The 18,878-nt window shown below is 48.1% G+C and overlaps 1 protein-coding gene across 1 annotated transcript in view; it reads left to right on the top strand.

Annotated features, from left to right (window-relative positions):
- ARHGAP40 (Rho GTPase activating protein 40) overlaps nt 1–13,809 on the top strand; it is a 44,301-nt gene extending 30,492 nt beyond the window's left edge. The window contains exons 7-16 of the mRNA XM_012559606.2: nt 114–279; nt 2,269–2,360; nt 2,770–2,847; nt 3,311–3,470; nt 5,863–5,945; nt 7,513–7,719; nt 9,259–9,399; nt 10,059–10,228; nt 12,322–12,377; nt 13,718–13,809. Of these exons, the coding sequence (XP_012415060.2) occupies nt 114–279; nt 2,269–2,360; nt 2,770–2,847; nt 3,311–3,470; nt 5,863–5,945; nt 7,513–7,719; nt 9,259–9,399; nt 10,059–10,228; nt 12,322–12,377; nt 13,718–13,809 (1,245 nt within the window). The remainder of the gene's footprint in view (nt 1–113; nt 280–2,268; nt 2,361–2,769; nt 2,848–3,310; nt 3,471–5,862; nt 5,946–7,512; nt 7,720–9,258; nt 9,400–10,058; nt 10,229–12,321; nt 12,378–13,717) is intronic.
- Nucleotides 13,810–18,878: the final 5,069 nt, after the last annotated feature.

Below are 18,878 nucleotides of genomic sequence, written 5' to 3'. Positions count from 1 at the left end.
CAGCTCTATGCATTCTGCTGTCCCTCTTGCCTAAATGCCTGGGAGGGATGGTGGAGCCTGGAAAGTCTCGTCAAACCCGTGGGTTGAGAAATTGTCTTTCATTCCCTCCCTAGAAGTTTAGAATCCTCAAAGGCAGACTTGGTGTGACAAGGATAGAAGACTTGTCCTTGCAGGACATGAAGAAGATCCCTCCGCTGGCCCTTATAGAGTTGACGGCGCTCTGTGACGTGCTCGGCGTGGACCTACGGAGGAGCAAAGCGGGCAAGCCGAGAGCAACAGGTCAGCAGTCCCAGCATGCTAGACACACGGTGGCTGGAGTCTAGGGAGCTGCGTGGGGAATCTTTCAGGAGAACGTGCTTGTGCTTGTAGTGTACGCGGTCAAGTTGATTCCAACTCACAGCGATCCTTACAGGACAGAATAGAACTGCCCCATAGGGTTTTCTAGGCTGTGATCTTTACGGGCGCAAATCGCCAGGTCTTCTCTCCCGCAGAGATGCTGGTGGGTTCGAATTGCCGACCTTTTCGGTTAGCAGCAGAGCGCTTAACCATTGCACCACCAGGGCTTCTTAAAACATGCTTAGCTTCTGTATTTTTTCAGTTACATTTATTGTTTACTTCTGCATATGAAGACAACTGTTCATTGTAGAAAATTTGGGAAATAGGGTCAAATACAAAGAAGAAAAAATGCAATTCAGATATAAACACTGTTGACATGTGAGTGTATTGTCCCAGTTGTTTCATGTGTATGTGTGCATGTGTGTGTCTTTTTTTCACTTAATATTATAGAATTATGGACATTCCCATTATTATTGTATCAGTCAGCTACTGCGACAATCATGCTGCATAACAAACACCCCCAAAACTTGGTGACCTAAAACAATAGTTATTCTTGCTCACGTGTGTGTGGGTGAACTGGAGGGTTGGTTGGCTGACCTCGGCTGGGCTGAGTTGAGGTCAGCTTCAGAGGTTTGTCATCCTCCTGTCTCCATCAGACAAGCTGGATCATGTTCTTCTCATGGTGATGGCAGAGCACAAAAAGGCAAAGCCCACAACACAACCACATCTTAAGGCTCTGCTTGCATCATGTAGATATATTTCACTGGTCAAGCCAGTCCCATGACCAAGCTAGTCCCATGACGGAAGCACATTCCACTACTCTAGTGGGAAGAACTGCAAATTCACATGGCAAAGGGCCTGAACACAGGGAGCAGTAATGAATTTGAAACAATATTATCATTTACTACAATTATTAAACATTCTTTGAAAACATGGTTTTTGATTACTGCCCTATTTTCCTCCTTATGAATATATCCTGATTTGTTTACCATTTGTCTAATAGTTTCCATGTTTTTGCTATTATATACCATGAAGTACGATGACTATTGCTGAACACAGAACTTTGAAAGCATCTTAGATTATCTTAGAATATACTTACTAGTTAAGTTCTTCATGGACCCCGTGTTTCTGTGGCCTGGTAATCCTAGGGAACATTTTATTGGGCATGTCCATGGCACAAGGCATTTTCCAGTGCTTCACCTGCATTGGCTTGTTTCCTTACCTTCCCTAGGAGATGGGCTCTGTCGTTACACCCCCACTTTGCAGATGACAAAATAAAAGTAAAGCCTAGGGAGAAGTGACTTGGACAGGGGATAGAGCTGTCCAACATACAATAATGTATGAAAGTGTTCATCTCACTACATCCTTGTCAGCATTGTATATTGTGATTTTTGTATGTGTGTGTAAAATGAAAAGTAAAATGCCTGGAGACAAGAGGTGGTAGATAAGAAACACCAGGGCTAGAAATCTAGCAGGGAAGGTGGTAGGCAGGTGAAGGGAGAAGGAAAGAGGTTGTAGAGAAAATCTGGGAGGAGGAGCTTTCCGAAGACCCAAAGGCAGGATGGTTGAGGAAACCTGGTAAATATGTTTCTTAGCAACTTGGCCTAACCCTGCAGAGCTAAACGCCCTACCTCAGACTGTTGTAACTTACTGTACTCAGTGCTCCCGGGGGCAGCAGTACATTTTTCTTCCCACACCTCTTTATCCAGCTCAGCTTTTTGCTCTGTGGCACATCTAACGTTTTCTTTATTGCTGAGGCCAAATGTTCTGCTCAAGAGATGTGGAGAAGTTTGGGCTCAGCCACTCTCCAGAGAGCCCAACCCTTACACAGGGAAAAGATTGGAGTCCAGACACCTGGGAGATCTTGCAGTTTGGAGCCCAATTGTGATTCCAGGCAGTGAAATGCACCTCTGCCCTCTTGACTTTCTGCAGAAACTTGCCTTTTCGGCATGCCCCTTGATGCCTTGCTGGAAGCTGACCGCAAAGTTCTCCCCAGCACCCAGGTCCCACTGGTCCTTCAAGCTGTAAGTTGTCCCCAGGTTGGGCTTCTAAGGGCCTCTTGAGAGGCTGACTCTGGGCACCACTGTTGGGAGATGCATAGCATAGGGAATAAGAGAATGGGCTCTAATCTCAGGGAGACCTGGGTTCAAATCCTGGCTCTTATAGTTGCTTCTGGAGAGATCTGGGGTGGATTACTGAATCTTTATGAACATCTCTTTCAACATCTGTAAAGTGAGGTTAATAATAATACTAGCTTCCTCCTGATAAACATTAATGAGAAAATTACATGGAAAGCTATTGTAGTTATTTTAAGGAAAACCCTTCTTCGAGCACTTCCCTCTTCCTGGTGTTCATGGGAGGCAGACACACTCGTTTGAATCTCACTTTTCGAAGGTTGCTGGTTTAAATGTTGTTTTTTTTTTTCTCTCACAGCTGCTGTCCTGTTTGGAAAAGAGAGGGCTGGACATGGAAGGCATTCTCAGGGTGCCGGGATCCCAGGCCAGGATCAAGGTAATGATTTGGCTTCCCCTTCCTCATCAAGGGAAACCCTGGTGGTGTAGTGGTTAAGAGCTATGGCTGCTAACCAAAAGGTCGTCAATTTGAATCCACCCTGCATCTCCTGGCACTTCTACGTATGCGTTAAGCTGGGAGAGAGTCCAGTTCATGGCTTGTCAGTATTCTGTCTTTGGTCTCTGTGTGGCTCAGGGAATTCCAGCAGGGTTTGAAAGGGTGGGATTGGCCCGACAGAGCATGTGGTTGAGAGTGTGCACTCTGGAGTCAGATCGGCCAACATTTTTTAGCTCAGCCCTGTGCTCAGTGACTTACATTAGGCCGTTTAATCCTCATGTCAGCCCTGCAAAGTAGGTACAATTATTGTTCCCATGTTGCAGATAAGGAAACTGAGGCCCTCTCTGGTAGAGCCACTTATACTGAAACCTTGGGCCAATTTCTCACTGGTGACCCCATCTTTCAGGGGCTGGAACAAAAGCTGGAGAGAGACTTCTACGCTGGCCTTTTTAGATGGGATGAAGTTCATCACAACGATGCATCTGATTTGCTCAAAAGGTTCATCCGGGAGCTTCCGGCACCTCTGCTCACTGCTGAGTACCTTCCGGCCTTCGCTGTGGTACCCAGTGAGTGTGTGCCGAGCCCTTTGCACTGGGGAGAAGGACAGCCTGAGGCCCTTGGCCTTGGCTGGAGAGGGAACATGGCAGGAAAGCAGGACAACCTGTTTCCAGGGATGTCTGCTCCCTGTGCTCTGGAGCTGACGGGGGAGGAAGTAGAGAGAAGAGGTCTCAGAGGCTCTTTGTCGTGTGTGCCTGTGTGTGTGTGTCTGTGTGTGTGTGTATGAGCATGCATGTGCACACATGATCAGCAATCAGAGGGTGTGAGGGAGAGGAGGAGGGTAGGAGGGTAAGGTTCTCGGCACCACGGTCCTCACTGCAGTCTCTCACGTGGGCCAGTTTCCTTCCCCTCCTGATCTCTGTGGGGTCGATCTCACACAGGAACATCTAGCTGTGTGTCCATGGGCGCATGTGCATATGTGCATGTCTGTCTCTCTGTGCACACACCCACAGATTGGCATGCATTGCACAGACCCCTCTCTATATTCTGCATATATGTGTTTCTGTCTGGACTTCTTACTATCCATAGGGTATAAACACAGTTCCTTCTATTTTTCTCAAAAACGTTAACCAACCCACTTGTCACAGGGTCGCTATGGGTCGGAACTGACTCCACAGCACCTAACAACAACAACAACAAAGGGGGCTGATGTCCCCAAGACCACACCGCTGTCCTGGTCCAGCCTCATGCAATGACTCCTCCATGTGGGGGTACAAAGCCTCACTCTTAGCTTCAATGCAGGACATTTCTGAAGGGCCCGTCTACCCTCAGAGCTTCCTATGAGGTTGGCTGGGGCCTCTGTTGCAACTGCACCACAGCCCACCTTCTCCCTTTACCCATTCCAGCTTTCCCCATCTTCCCAATTCCCCACAGATGTGGCTCCTGAGAGCACCTCTCAGTTCATCCCTGCATGCAATTCTGTTTCAGACTGTGTCCTGGAGAACCCAATCCAAGATGCACTCTAAATTAGTTCCCTCAATGTGTAAAATTGGAACAACACTGTCATGAAAAAAAAAAAAAATTAACCAACCCACTTGCAACCTCAAGGGGAATCCAGTTCTCTCCCCACCCCCACCCCACCCCACCCCCGTCTGTCTCCCTTTCTCTCTCTCTCTCTCTCTCTCTCTGAATTCTCCAGAAAGCTTCAGGGCTTGGACTGTCTGACCTCCACCCCTAAGCCAGGGGCCAGGACCCTGACTGTCCACTCCAGCTGCTTCATGCCTTCCACAACACACTTGTAAGGAAACTGAGCCGTCCTTGGAGCTCAGACCCTCCTACCTCGCCTCCTGGCCCCTCCCTCACCATGCCTGCCCAGGCTCACCTGCTTGGTGTCCCTCCTTCTCCTCCTTCTTCAGGGCCTCAGCACTTGCTGTTCTTTCTGTCTGGAAAGCTCCCCTCCTCCCCCTTCACTTGGCTGCTTCTTGCCATTCAGACGTCAGCTCAATGTCAGCACCTCAGCGAGGCCTTCCTTGGCCATCATGTCACGCTGGCCGCCCACCCTGGGCACCGCTCATCAGAACACCCTTTTGTTTTCTGTGGAGTATGGGCCAGTGCATGGAGATATTAAGTCATTTCTTGGCTTGTTTATTGTCTGTCTTCTTTTGTGAAATGTAAGACTTTGACCTTGTTTGCTTCCTTCACTGTTGTATCCGAGGTGTCTGGAATGGACATAACAGGTACTTGATAGATCAGGGGAGTCCCTTGAATGACGAAGGTGGTTTTCCAGAACCTTTCTCGTTAAATCCAGGAAAGAAAAAAAAAAACAGATTAAATCCTCGGGCTAGCCTCCCACTATGTGTATGATGTGTGTGCCCACACTCACACAAGCCCTTTCCTTGTCTCTGTTTGAGTGATATGTGAGTCTGTATGTACAAACTGCCATACATTTTTTATACCTTTTTATGTGTCCATCTGGGGTGCATATGCCGGCATTCATGCGGATCAACATGCATTTTATATGAATCTGCACCTAAAGGTTGTGCCCCACAGACTCACTGCATTTTTGACCCTGGGCTGTAGCTCTCAGACTGCATATCTGGATATGTATGTGCACACATACACGCACATGTGTACGTACATGCTGATGTGCACATGTGTGTGTTTGGGTGTGGCTTATATACATGTGTCTGCATGTGTGTGCATGCATGTCTCTGTGTGGGCATGTGCGTCTGAGTGTTCACAATGCATAGGGAGAGAGTGAGCCTCTGACCAGCACTTCTTGGGGCTCTTTCTGAGCTGACGCTGGTCCAGGAAACAGTTCCAGGCCTTATGAAGAAGGGATTCATGACTGTGCTGGACTTCCCAGCTCTGGGATCTCCCTTCCCCAAGAAGGGGCCTCCAGACCGAGGGAGGAGAGTTCTGAGCCTCCCATGGAGACTGACGCCCTTGGTCTTCCCTCAGATATCCCCAACCTGAAGCAGCGCCTACAGGCTCTCCACCTGCTCATCCTGCTCCTCCCGGAACCCAACAGAAACACCTTGAAGGTAAAGGTCACCATGAGCTGCCTCTGCTCCGCTACCTCACCCCACCACAGTCACGGCTCCAAACATGCTCATTCATTCATTCATTCAAAAACTATGCCAGGTGCTGGGTGCATGGATAACCAGCAAAGATTTTCCTGAGATTTTTTCCTAAACAAAGCAGTTAAAAGGGGATAGTGTTTCTGGAGTGGGCACTGCAGAATATTAGTTCCATGTGATCCCAACAATTGTCACAGGCAGGAGGGTTCTATGCCCAAAGAAAATGGGTAAGCACTGGGTTAATGAAACAAAGTCAAGGGTATTTCTTTCTCATAGGACTTCTCAGAGCCTTTAATATGCTAAGGCTTTGTGAATTTCCAAGTGGAATTAGAGTATGTAGCACTTCCCAGATTTATTTGATCAAAGGCCACTTTTGTTGTGGAGAGCATTGCATGGCATTGGTGTTCTGTGGGGAACCAGTTTGGGAAACACTCTTAGGGAAATCCCACTGTGTGCTATTGGGATGGGTGCTCAGGGCTGGGGGCTGGGACTCAGCCTTGGCTTAGCTCCCTGCACCTTCCTGAGTGTCTTTGGGTCAGACGCAAGATGTGCTTTCAGGGTGAGGCTGTGAGGAGGCCCATGTCTATTGGGATTCTTGTCTGGTGAGGATGTAGGAGGCCACAAAGAAGTCTTCATAACCAGACAGAGTGATCTTCACTTCTTGTGCCTCCACTTTGGTTGAAGAGACAACATCTTTGAGTTTCTGTTTCCTTTTCAGTAACCTGAGGATAATAATAGCATTCTGGGTGGTTGTTTTGGGAATTACAATAGCTAACACATGAGAAATCATGGAGTAGATGTGGTGCTTAGCAGGTACCCAATATATGTGCTTCCATCCATCCATCTTTCTTCCATCCTTTAATCTATCCATCCTTCCATCTATCTATCCTTCCATCATCTATCCTCCTTTCTTCCATCCATCTCTCCTTCCCACCCATTCTTACCGGCTATGTGGCCATGAGCAGGCTCTCCAAGCTTTGGTTTCCATCTCTGTAAAATGGGTACAATAATAGAACTTACCTGATAAAGTTATTGTGAGGATTAAATGAGATAACAAATGCATGTAAGGCTCTAACTAAAGGGCCAGGAATACAAGGATTACTTAATACATGGTAGCTATTATCATCTTCTCCTTTTTTTCCCATCCTTTCTTCTCCCTTCTTCTTTCATTTTTGGGCATACTAGAAAGAAGGAGTTGACTGTCCTAAGGCTCACCAGGAAAAAGCTCACTTCCCAGAGCTGTGGCCCTTTTCTGCCTGAAGTTGAAGTCTGACCCCAATGTCCTCACTAATCTCTGTGGGAGCAGGGAGAGGAAAGGCTTTGGGCCACGTTTTACAGAGCAGGAAACTAAGACACAGAGAGGTCACAGGGTGGGCTTGTGGCAAAGCTGGAACTAAAACCCCTATTCCCGCCTTCCCAGCCTCTGGCTCCTTCCACATTTCCGTAAATCACTTATCGGGTTGTTTTGAGAAAGGTGGGGAAGTATTTGGGACATGTTGAGATTCAAGGGAGGTCCTGTGCCCTTCCCCAGGCACTCCTGGAGTTCCTCAAAAAGGTGGTGGCCCGGGAACAGAGCAACAAGATGACGCTGTGGAATGTGTCCACGGTGATGGCCCCTAATCTCTTCCTGCACCAAGGGCGGCCCCCCAAACTCCTCAAGGGCAAGGAGAAGCAGCTGGCCGAGGGGGCAGCCGAGGTGGTGCAGATGATGGTGCACTACCAGGATCTGCTGTGGACGGTGGGTGCTGCTGGGTGCTGGGAAAGGCAGGGAGGGAGTGCCCACCTGGGTGACATGGACAGGCCCCTTCCTCCTCTGAGTGCAGCTGCCCTGCTGCCCCTGTGTCCAGGGTCAGCATGTACTGTCCTTTTGAACCCCTAGTTGTGTCTGTTCCTGGACCTTTCTTGGACCCCATGTATGGGCCAGTGTCTTCTTCCTCCCCCTGCCTTTGTGCCCAAGATGTGTCTACACTTGCTGTCTCCACTGCCACCGCTCTCAGTCACTCCACTGCCATCTGGTATGCCAGATAGCAGGCATTCCCTGAGCTCCCGCAAAGAAGTCTTCTACATCAGAGCTTTGATGCTGCAGAGAAAGCCCACCCTGAGGCTCGGGCACACAGTGCCTGCCTAAGACAGAGGCTGCAGCCAGGGAACCGAGACATTCCCTGCCCTTACCATGAGCCTTGTCCAAGTAACAAGCCAGGGCAAGGGGCAAGAGCAGGGAGAGACCTCTCTGTGGTGTGGGCATGCAAGGCCTGCTGAAAGATGAGGGTGGTCTTCCTGGTTAAAGACCCTTCCGGCACGCAAGATTCCCACAACACGGGATAGCCCTAGCCTGGTCCGCCACTGCAGGAATGTCAAGTTTTAATGAGCAGTGTAGGAACTGCTGACTGCTTTGTGGGTGAGAGAGTGCGTCACCAGCATGCCTTTCACCTGTTAAACACATTGGATTATAATAAACTTTTTTTTATTATAGGGAATTTTTAAAAATTCAAGAAATGCCTAAATACCTTCTCCTAAAAAGATTCAGGCAACATACCAAAAAGCCAAAATCTGTTGCCGCCAAGTCGATTCCAACTCATGTCGACCCCATGTGCTATAGAGTAGAACAGCTTCATAGGGTTTTCTTGGCTGTAATCTTTATGGAAGCAGATCTCCAGGCCTTTCTTCCTTGCTGCTAGGTGGGTTTGAACCACACCTTTAGATTAGCAGCCAAGTGCAAACTGTTTGTGCCAAATTTCCCCTCACCTCTCCCCCAACGTGCTTTATGTGTATCATCTTACTTAGACATCACACAGCCAATAAAGCGAGGAGCCAAGAATCAAACCCCGGCTCTGCCTTTGTTTCCAGGGTGGAGCCTGGCTCTGTCTGCTGGCTCTGATTCTACAGAGGGGCATGGGTTGATCTGGGTGTCTCTGTGGGAATTCTCCAACGCAGGGCTGGCTGGGGGTTCTCAAAGCCGAGCCCCCTCCAGGTGTGCCCTTGGGGACTCCCTGCCTGAGTGTGCCAGTGAGCCGCTGTCCCACAGCACGCGCAGGCCCCTCCAGCCTTCTGTCCGGAAGACGTCTGTCCACTAAGCCTCAGGATCCCCTACTCAGTGGTCCTCCTTAGGGGCTAAACGCCCTCCTCCTGCCACCAAACTAGTGCTTCGATCCCACTTTCAACAAATAGGTATTACCAAGTCCGCTGGGATGCCGGGACAGGGAAGAGGCCACAGTGACCCTGCCTCCCAGCCCCAGCAACCCCACGCCCCTGGTAAGTTTTGATTCTATCTCGCCAGGTCGCCTCCTTCTTGGTCGCCCAGGTGCGAAAACTGAACGACAGCAGCAACCGGCGCTTCCAGCTTTGCGACAGGGGCCTCAAGACTTGGCTGCGGAGGACGCACGCAGACCGGGACAAGGCGGAGGATGGGTGGCGGGCGGTGAGTATCCTTCTCTGGTCGGATGGAGAAGGGGACTGGGGGCGGGAGGAGGGTACCCAGGGGCGCAGCGCATCACCATACTCTCGGTACGCGCTGCAGGCTGCTAGGAACGGCTCTACAGCTTTGGCCACCAGGGGGCGCCCAGGCCCCATCGCATCGAGCGAGGAGCGGGTGCCTCAGAAATGAGGGAGATGCCAGGGGCCTGGGGAAGGAGGAAGACTGGCGTGGGGTAGGGAGAGGGGGGTGCTTCTCATAGAAGCCATCTCCCGGGCCTCTTTGTTAGGGAGCCCCGTGTGTTCTTGGCCAAAGGGTGGAAAAGTGGGAGTGGTTTTGTGGGGCGTGGGGTTAAGGCGAAGCAGAAGGGAAGTCCTTATGTAAGTCTATATGCGTGCATTTGTAGGTGTACTGCATGTACTTCTATTATGAGTATGAATGCATGTGTGCATGTATGTTTCTATGCCTGCATTTGTGTGCACATGTGTATGTATGTAGACATGATATGATCTGTGCACAAGCGCCTAGAATGTTTGTGTATGTGTACATCTTGTGATTTGGAGTGTGGGTATTGGTGGAAGTGCACGTGTATGTGTTCATGCACACACATTTAAATTGTAGGCATGCATGTGCGTGCCTGTGTATATGGATCCTTCTCTCCACAGACTTCCAAAGCGGCAAAGATCCAGGTGGCCTGTTCTATCAAGGACCCCGTGGAGGTGCTCCTGACTCCCCGCACCAAAGTGGCCCATGTGCTAAGGCAGTTCTCAGAGCACCACCGCCCTGGGTCACAGGGCCAAGAGGGCAGCGAGGACACGCACAGCCTCCTCCCTTGGTAAGGGGCACCTCCCTGGGCTGGAATCTCTCCCCTTCAGAAAGCAGGGAGGGGACGCAGGGAGGAGTGAGTGCCTCCGAGTTGAAGGCCATCGAGGGGGGTTGCCCACGCCCTTAGTCTGGTCTTTGGCCTTTCCCTTTCTGGGGTGGTCAGAAGAGGGTTCTCCAACCTTCTTAGAAAGCTTCTGGGCTCCGAATAGTAATGATAGTACACACCATTCATTCATCCATTTATGCATCTAACAGTTATTTAATGAACACCTGCTATGGGCCAGGCGCCATGTGGAATGCTAGAATAGCAAAGAAGAGACAGAGGCCCTGCCCTGACAAGCTCACAGTCCTATGGAAGAGACAGACATAAATCAAATAACCACAAAATAAATATTAAGTTATTGACAGTATTAGGTTCTATAATAAATATAAGGAGCAATGTGAGTGTAAAATAAGGCACCTGGTATATTCTAGGGGTGAGAGAAGGCCTCCAGGCCAAGGACTGCATGTGCAAAGGTCCTGAGGCAGCAAGGAGCATGGCATGGCCAAAGGGCTGAAAGAAGCTCAGTGGGGCTGATGTGTAGCCGTCATCCCAGGAGGCAAGAAACATCCTGAGACCTCAGTAGCCTCCTTGATGGGGTTGGCACCAGAAACTCTCAGACTGTTAGTCCTTAGCAAGTGTCTGCTCCAGCCCCTCGTTGCACAAATGGGAACACTAATGTCAGAGAAGGGAAAGGGCTTGCTGAGAGTCACACAGCAAATTGGGGGCAGATCCTGGAATTGCACTCAGGATATTAGTATCATACAATACATAATTATGTTGTTATTGTTAGGAGCCGTCGAGTTGGTTCCAACTCATAGCGACCCTATGTACAACAGAATGTAACACTGCCCGGTTCTCTGCCATCCTCATAATCATGGTTATGTTTGAGCCCATTGTTGCAGATACTGTGTCAATCCATCTCCTCGAGGGTCTTCCTCTTTTTCACTGACCCCCTACTTTACCAAGTATGACGTCCTTCTCCGGAGACTGGTCCCTCCTGATAATGTGTCCAAAGTACATAAGACAAAGTCTTGCCATCCCTGTTTCTCAGAAGCATTCTGACTGTACTTATTCTAAGGTAGACTTGTTCGTTTTTCTGGCAGTCCACAGTATGCTCAATATTCTTTGCCAACACCATGATTCAAATGCATCTATTCTTCTTCTGTCTTCCTTATTCATTGTCCAGCTTTTGCATGCATATGAGGCAATTGAAAATGCCATGACTTGGGTCAGGTGCACCTTAGTCCTCAAAGTGACATTTTTGCTTCTTAACACTTTAAAGAGGTCTTTTGCAGCAGATTTGCCCAATGCAATACGTCGTTTGGTTTCTTGACTCCTGCTTCCACGGGCGTTGATTGTGGATCCAAGTAAAGTGAAATCTTTGACAACTTCAGTCTTTTCTCCGTTTATCATGGTGTTGCTTATTGGTCCAGTTGTCAGGATTTTTGTTTTCTTTATGTTGAGGCATAATCCGTACTGAAGGCTATAGTCCTTGATCTTTATCAGTAAGCCTTTCCACCACTCATTTGTCATATTGTGGTGGCTTGCTTGTGGCTGTGATGCTGGAAGGTATGCTACCAGTATTTCAAATACCAGCAGGATCACCCTTGGTGGACAGGTTTCAGTGGAGCTTCCATTCTAAGACAGACTAGGAAGAAGGACCTGATGATCTACTTCTGAAAAAATCAGCCAGTGAAAACCTCCATAGTCATATAATAGCCATAATCCATCTGGACTCAGCATCTGCCCCTCACAGCAGGTTCCTGTCCCCATGTGTCCCCCTTACCCACCACCTCACGGCACCCACCCCAGATTCCAGTGGCCAGCAGGAAGGGGCCTTGCAGCCCTCATCGAGTGCCGTCCAGCGGCCCCTTTCCGGCTTCTGGCTGCTGGGCTTCTTCACACTCTCCAACTCTCTCAGGAGGGTCCTTGTATCTCTTCTCCTGCCTGGTACCAAAACCCAGTGAGGACCACCCGCTCAGGCCCCAGGTCTATAAGCAGTTGTTATCTTGCTGCCTCCAGAACAAGAAGCTGTGAATTTTCTTCTCTCTGTCTTGCAGCAACAGGTCCAGGGAGACAGCTGACATCCTCCTCTATGAAGTCGGAGGGAATATCAGTAAGTGCCCCTGTGGGAACTGGGTCGAGTGGGTCCCTGGGAGCTCTCCACCTCGAGGGCGCACTGAGCCCCTCTAGGGGAGGCAGGAGCCCACCTCGGGTGAACCGTCCCCCCAGGCCTCTGTCTCCAGTGAAACCTTAAACCACAGGTGGAGCCCTGCTGGGAGGTTAAGGATCAGCCTGTGCGGGCCTTGGGATTCCATCCTGGAGTCTGGAGCTGGCCTCAGGCTTGGAGACCGGGGCAGTGTATCTCTCTGTCTATTTATCTATCTGTCTGTCTGTCTATCTATCTATCTATCAATCATCTATCCATCTTTTGTTGTGTTTGTGGTGTGCTGTCAAGTTGATTCTGACTCATGGCGACCCTATAGGACAGAGTAGAACTGCCCCACAGGGTTTCCTAGACTGTAATCTTAATAGGAGCAGATTGCCAGGTCTTCTCTTCTGCAGAGCCAATGGTGGGTTTCAATCACCTACCTTTCAGTTAGCAGCCTAGCACTTAACCTCTGCGCCACCAGTGCTCTCTCTCTCTCTCTCTGTGTATATTTCCTTTTTTGGTTTGAAGGCTGTCAGTACCACCAGTGAAATTGACCCCTCTGGACACCCTAGCTGAGGTGGACCTTCTCCCTGGCCAATGGGCCAGGGACTCCTTAAGAATTCGGCACACATGTCCAGCTCTGAGAGGCCCCCTGGCTTTGTGGGAATCAAGGATGGGCAGATGTTTTGGGTTGAGTTCCCTAGAGCACTGATTGTCACACTTGGGCCTGCATCAGAATCACCTGGTAGGCTTGTTAAACCAACGATTGCTGGCCCCCACCCCCAGAGTCCTGGAACCCACAAATTTGCATTTCTAACAAGTTCCCAAATGATACTGTTGCCGCTAGTGCTAGTCTGGGGTCCACACTTTGAGAACCACTGGCCAGGAAGCAGAGGCTAAGACAAGGATCCGGGAGTGCGTGATTTGTGGAGGGGGTGCTCCTCAGGAAAAGCCTGTAAGGGAGGGAAGGAGGGGTGCCAGGATGTGGAGTCAAGTGAAGGCTAAGTTTGGCCTGATCCACAAGGGGGTGCTGGAGCATAAATTGCATCAGAGTTGTTCCCTTGTGAGGTAGGGAGGCTGGGCTTTCCTACCTCTGTGTGGGTCAGCTGTGGGCTGTGGGCTGCCTTGGGGGAGGGGCATCTTTCTTCAGTGGGGGTCAATTCTTCAGAGAATGGGGTAACTGTGAGCCTATAGCAGCCAAGGCTCACACAGCCAGGGTAATGGGTGCACTGGCTAGGTGAGGGCCTCTTCCAGCATCTTTCACAGTCACCACCCTCAACCTCCTTTGCCCCTTCATCCCACAGGTGAGCATCGCCTGGACCCGGATGCCTACCTCTTAGATCTGTACCATGCCAACCCCCATGGTGAGTGGGTCATTAAACAGAGCCCTACCTAATCCTGGGGCTCTAGGGAGCAGCCTTGGATGCCGCATCTCCTTCCCCCCAACACCAAGGACAAGAGGACACAGGACTGTTTGCCTTAATATTGCCTCAGCCAGTGCCTGGAACCACCCCTGGAGGCTGGAAGCACTGAGAAGTCAGCTCTGTGCTGGTTTCAGGTTAGAGTCTGAACAGGGAGGAATTCACCAGAAAGCTCTAAGAAGGTGGCCTAGCGTGGGTACAAAACTGTTTGAGGGGAAGGAAGATCTGGGACCTCCAAGGCCCCTTCTTTCTAAAATGCCTCTCAGACCCCACAAAATATTCAGGACTGGGCTGGCTCCTCCCCTTCATTCCCAGGCACACAAAGCCCCCATTTCCATCTACTCCATCACTGGGTGTACCTGGATCTCCATGGATTTTTGTCCACGATTCCCAGCCCCAAAGAGAACTTGAAAATACAGCACCTCTATCAAGGGGGAGCCTCAGGAAAAAACTGCTTTGAAAGTGGCCCCACACTGCCCAGTAGGAACAGCACAGGAGGGAAGCCAGGAGAACTCTGTGAGCTTGGGGAAGCCTCTTCCCGTCTCTGGGCCTTCTTGAAGGAGGAGGGAGTTGGGCCTCAGAGAGGGGAGAAAACGCTGTGGCCACGAACAGCTGGGGAGAACTGGAAGAGGAAGAACTTCCCTCACACCTTTCATGTTTTAAATGTTGGTTTGTACAATCTTGTCATTTTTTAATATATATGAATTCTGTTTGGACATTAAAGGTACAACACGTTAAATGTCATTCTTGCAAGTTTTTGGTTTTTTTTTAATTTTTTTTCTCTTCCCAGTCCAGCTGTCAGGGGGTGCTGTTCTTCCAGTGAGTTAACGTAGGAGTTGAGTGATGAGGACATCTTGCTGTGCTTCTCCACAGGCTCTGGCCAATGTGGTCTGGCTACACCTTGAACCCACAACCACCCAGAGGGGGCACGAAGGGACCTCAGAATGGGGAGGGGTGGCATAGTGACATCAGGTGCTGTCTACTGGGAAGGGGAGTAGCTATATGGACAGCCTCTCTGGGATCCTCCCAACCACCCCTCTCATCTCCTGTGGTCCCAGGTCTCTCCCTTCCTACATTTCTCTGCCCTTGATCTGTCTCCTAAGGGCAGGTAAGGCCTCATGCCAAGAGCATTACAAATGTAATCTTCACCATAATATAGTGTCTCAGTTTGGGTTCCCTAGAATTAGACCTGGAGACAAAAATTCAAGTGCAAATAGTGATCCCAGGAAACACAATAGAGCTGGGAGGTGAGGTAGAGAAAGGGAGGCAGCCCATAAAGCAAGTTACCACCATGGTCAATTGGAGCTCGGTCCTACTGGGGAACTGTGAGAAACAGTGTAGAACATGTTCATTAGAGTTATTCCACCCATGGGTTGGAGTAACTGGAGCATTTATTCATCAACTCCTATGAGTCATCGGTTGAGGGCTGCACCTGAGGAGGGTGAGCATTTATTCTTTGGCATTTCCAGCCTGCCTGAGCAGGTTCCAATAGCCAGAGAAAGCCCTCAGGTTAAGATATTCAGATACTGGCAATTAGGAGTTGGCCACTGTCTACTGAAAGTGCTGAAGGGATCTAGGTGGGGTTTGATAGCACCTGTAAGGTGATGGTAGTGATGCTGTTGATGATGATGGTGATGATGACAGGGATGAAGATAACGGGGATGATGATGACGGAAAAGATGGTAATGAGGATGACAATGATAGTGATGATAATGATAATGCGATGGTGATGATGATGGCAGTGATGATGGTGCAAAGCCTCAGTGACGTCAATGCTTTTTAACTGCTTTCCCCTCTATTTCCCCATCTATTCTCCATACAGTAGTCAAACATAAATTTGATCTTTTTTTATGGCATATATTTAAACAATTTTCAATCCTATAGAACATCAGACGATCATATTGTCTACTATGCCGAGAATGACAAATTGAAGAGGAATGGCATCGCATTCATAGTCAGAAAGAACATTTCAAGATCTATGCTGAAGTACACCACTGTCAGTGATAGGATAATATCCATACGCTTACAAGGAAGATCATTAATCAAATTTACGCACCAACAATTAATGCCAAAGATGAAGAAATTGAAGATTTTTACCAACTTCTGCTGTCTGAAATTGATCAAACATGCAATCAAGATACATTGATAATTACTGGTGATTAGAATGTGAAAATTGGAAACAAAGAAGAAGGATTGGTAGTTAGAAAATATGCCTTGGTGATAGAAATAACGCTGGACATCACATGACAGAATTTTGCAAGACCAAGGACTTATTAATTGCAAATACCTTTTTTCAACAACATAAACAGTGACTATACATGTGGATCTCATGAGATGGAAAACACAGGTATCAAATCGACTACATTTGTGGAAAGAGACGATGGAAAAACTCATCATTAGTCAGAACAACACCAGGGGCCAACTACGGAACAGACCATCAATTGCTCATGTGCGAGTTCAAGTTGAAGCTGAAGAAAATTAAAATAAATCCACAAGAGCCAAAGTACGACCTTGAGTATAACCCACCTAAACTTAGAGACCGTCTCAGGAATAGATTTGACGCATTGAACACTAAAGACCAAAGACCAAATGAATTGTGGGATGACATCAAGGACGTAATACATGAAGAAAGCAAAAGTTCATTAAAAAGACAAGAAAGAAAGAAAAGACCAAAACGGATGTCGGAAGAGACTCTGAAACTTGATCTTGAACACAGAGTAGCTAAATTGAATGGAAGAAATGATGAAGTAAAAGAGCTGACAGAGAAGATTTCAAAGAGCAGTTTGAGAAGACAATGTAAAGTATTATAATGAAATGTGCAAAGACTTGGAGATAGAAAACCAAGAGGGAAGAACATGTTCAGCATTTCTCAAGCTGAAATAACTGAAGACAAAAGCAAGCCTCAAGTTGCAATTTTGAAGGATTCTATGGCCAAAATATTGAGCAACACAGGAAGCATCAAAGGAAGACGGATAGAATACACAGAGTCACTGTACCAAAAAGATTTGGTCAATGTTCAGCCAACTCAGGATATGATCAAGAATCAATGGTACTGAAGGAAGAAGTCCAAGCTGCACTAAAGTCATTGTCGAAAAACAAGGCTCCAGGAATTGACGGAATACCAATTGAGATGCTTCAACAAACGGTTGCAATGCTGGAAGCACTCAAGAAATTTGGAAGACAATTACCTTGCCAACCAACTGGAAGAGATCCATATTTGTGCCCATTCCAAAGAAAAGTGATCCAACAGAATGTGGAAATTATCGAACAATATCATTAATATCACATACAAGTAGAATTTTGCTGAAGATAATTCAAAAGTGGTTGCAGCACTACATTGACAGGGAACTGCCAGAAATTCAAGCTGGGTTCAGAAGAGGACGTGGTACGAGGGGTATCATTGCTGATGTCAGACGAATCTTGGCTGAAAGCAGAGAATACCAGAAAGATGTTTACCTGTGTTTTATTGACTGTGCAAAGGCATTCTGCTGTGTGGATCATAACAAATTATGAATAACATTGTGAAGAATGGGAACGCCAGAACACTTGATTGTGCCTATGTGGAACCCGTACATAGACCAAGAGGTAATCGTTCCAACAGAACAAGGAGATACTGCATGGTTTAAAATCAGGAATGGTCTGCGTCCGGGTTGTATCCTTTCACTATACTTATTCAATCTGTATGCTGAGCAAATAATCCGAGAAGCTGGACTATACAAAGAAGAACGCAGCATCAGGATTGGAGGAAGACTCATTAACAACCTGTGACACGCAGATGACACGACCTTGCTTGCTGAGAAGGAAGAGGACTTGAAGCTCTTACTGATGAAAATCAAAAACTATGGCCTTTGGTATGCATTACACCTCAACATAAAGAAAACAAAAATCCTCACAACTGGACCAATAAGCAACATCATGATAAACTGAGAAAATAGTGACATTGTCCAGCATTTCATTTTACTTGGATCCACAATCAACACCCAGAGAAGTAGCAGTCAAGATCCAAATGATGTATTACATTGGGCAAATCTGCCGCAAAAGACTTTTCTGAAGAATTAAAAAGCAAAGATGTCACTTTGAGGACTAAAGTCCACTTGACCTAAGCCATTATATTTTCAGTCGCCTCATACGCACGCAAAAGCTGAACAGTGAACAAGGAAGACTGAAGAAGAATTAATGCCTTTGAATTACGGTGCTGGCGAAGAATATACCATGGACTACCAGAAGAATGAGCAAGTCTGACTGGGAAGAATTACAGCCAGAGTGCGCCTTGGAAGCGAGAATGGCGAGACTTCTTCTCTCGTACTTTGCACGTTATCAGGAGGGACCAGTCCCTGGAGAAGGATATCATGCTTAGTAGAGTGTCAGCGGAAAAGAGGAAGACCCTCAATGAGATGGATTGACACAGTGGCTGCAACGATGGGCTCAAACATAACAATTGTGAGGATGGTGCAGGACTGGGCAGTGTTTCGTTCTGTTGTACACAGAGTTGCTATGAGTCAGAACCGACTCCACAGCACCAAATGGCGACACAAGAATTTAACTTAAATGTTAAATTCAATCCTATTGAAAACCGTCCTGCTGAAAAACCTCCAGAGGAATCCCATACCACTTAAAACAATATCCCTAATCCTTACCCTGGCCTGCGAGGTCCATCGAATATCTCCGATGGCTCCTCACCCACATTCCCCCTCACTTTGCAGCACCAGCCACAGAAGCCTCCTTTCGATTCCTCAGGCATATGAAGCTCATCCCTGCTTTGGGTCATTTGCACTTGTTGTTCTCTCTGCTTAGAACACTCTTCCCCTAGCTTCTCCCATGGCTGGCTCCTTCTCATGGTTCGGGTCTCAGCTCAGAAGTTCCTTCTCTGACCACTCCATTTGAAGTTGCTTCCTCTGCTCCTGTCTCCTGTCACCTTATTTTCTTCCTGGCATTTATCACTACCTGAAATGATCTTATTTAATTAGTGTCTTATCATCTGTTTCGCTGACTAAGATGTAGCCCCATGAGGGCTGAGATCATGTGGGTTTTTGCTCACTTTTGT

This window comes from Trichechus manatus, unplaced genomic scaffold (assembly GCF_000243295.1).
Source record: "Trichechus manatus latirostris isolate Lorelei unplaced genomic scaffold, TriManLat1.0 scaffold00008, whole genome shotgun sequence".
Taxonomy (NCBI): domain Eukaryota; kingdom Metazoa; phylum Chordata; class Mammalia; order Sirenia; family Trichechidae; genus Trichechus; species Trichechus manatus.
This window is presented reverse-complemented; position numbering and strand designations above follow the sequence as displayed.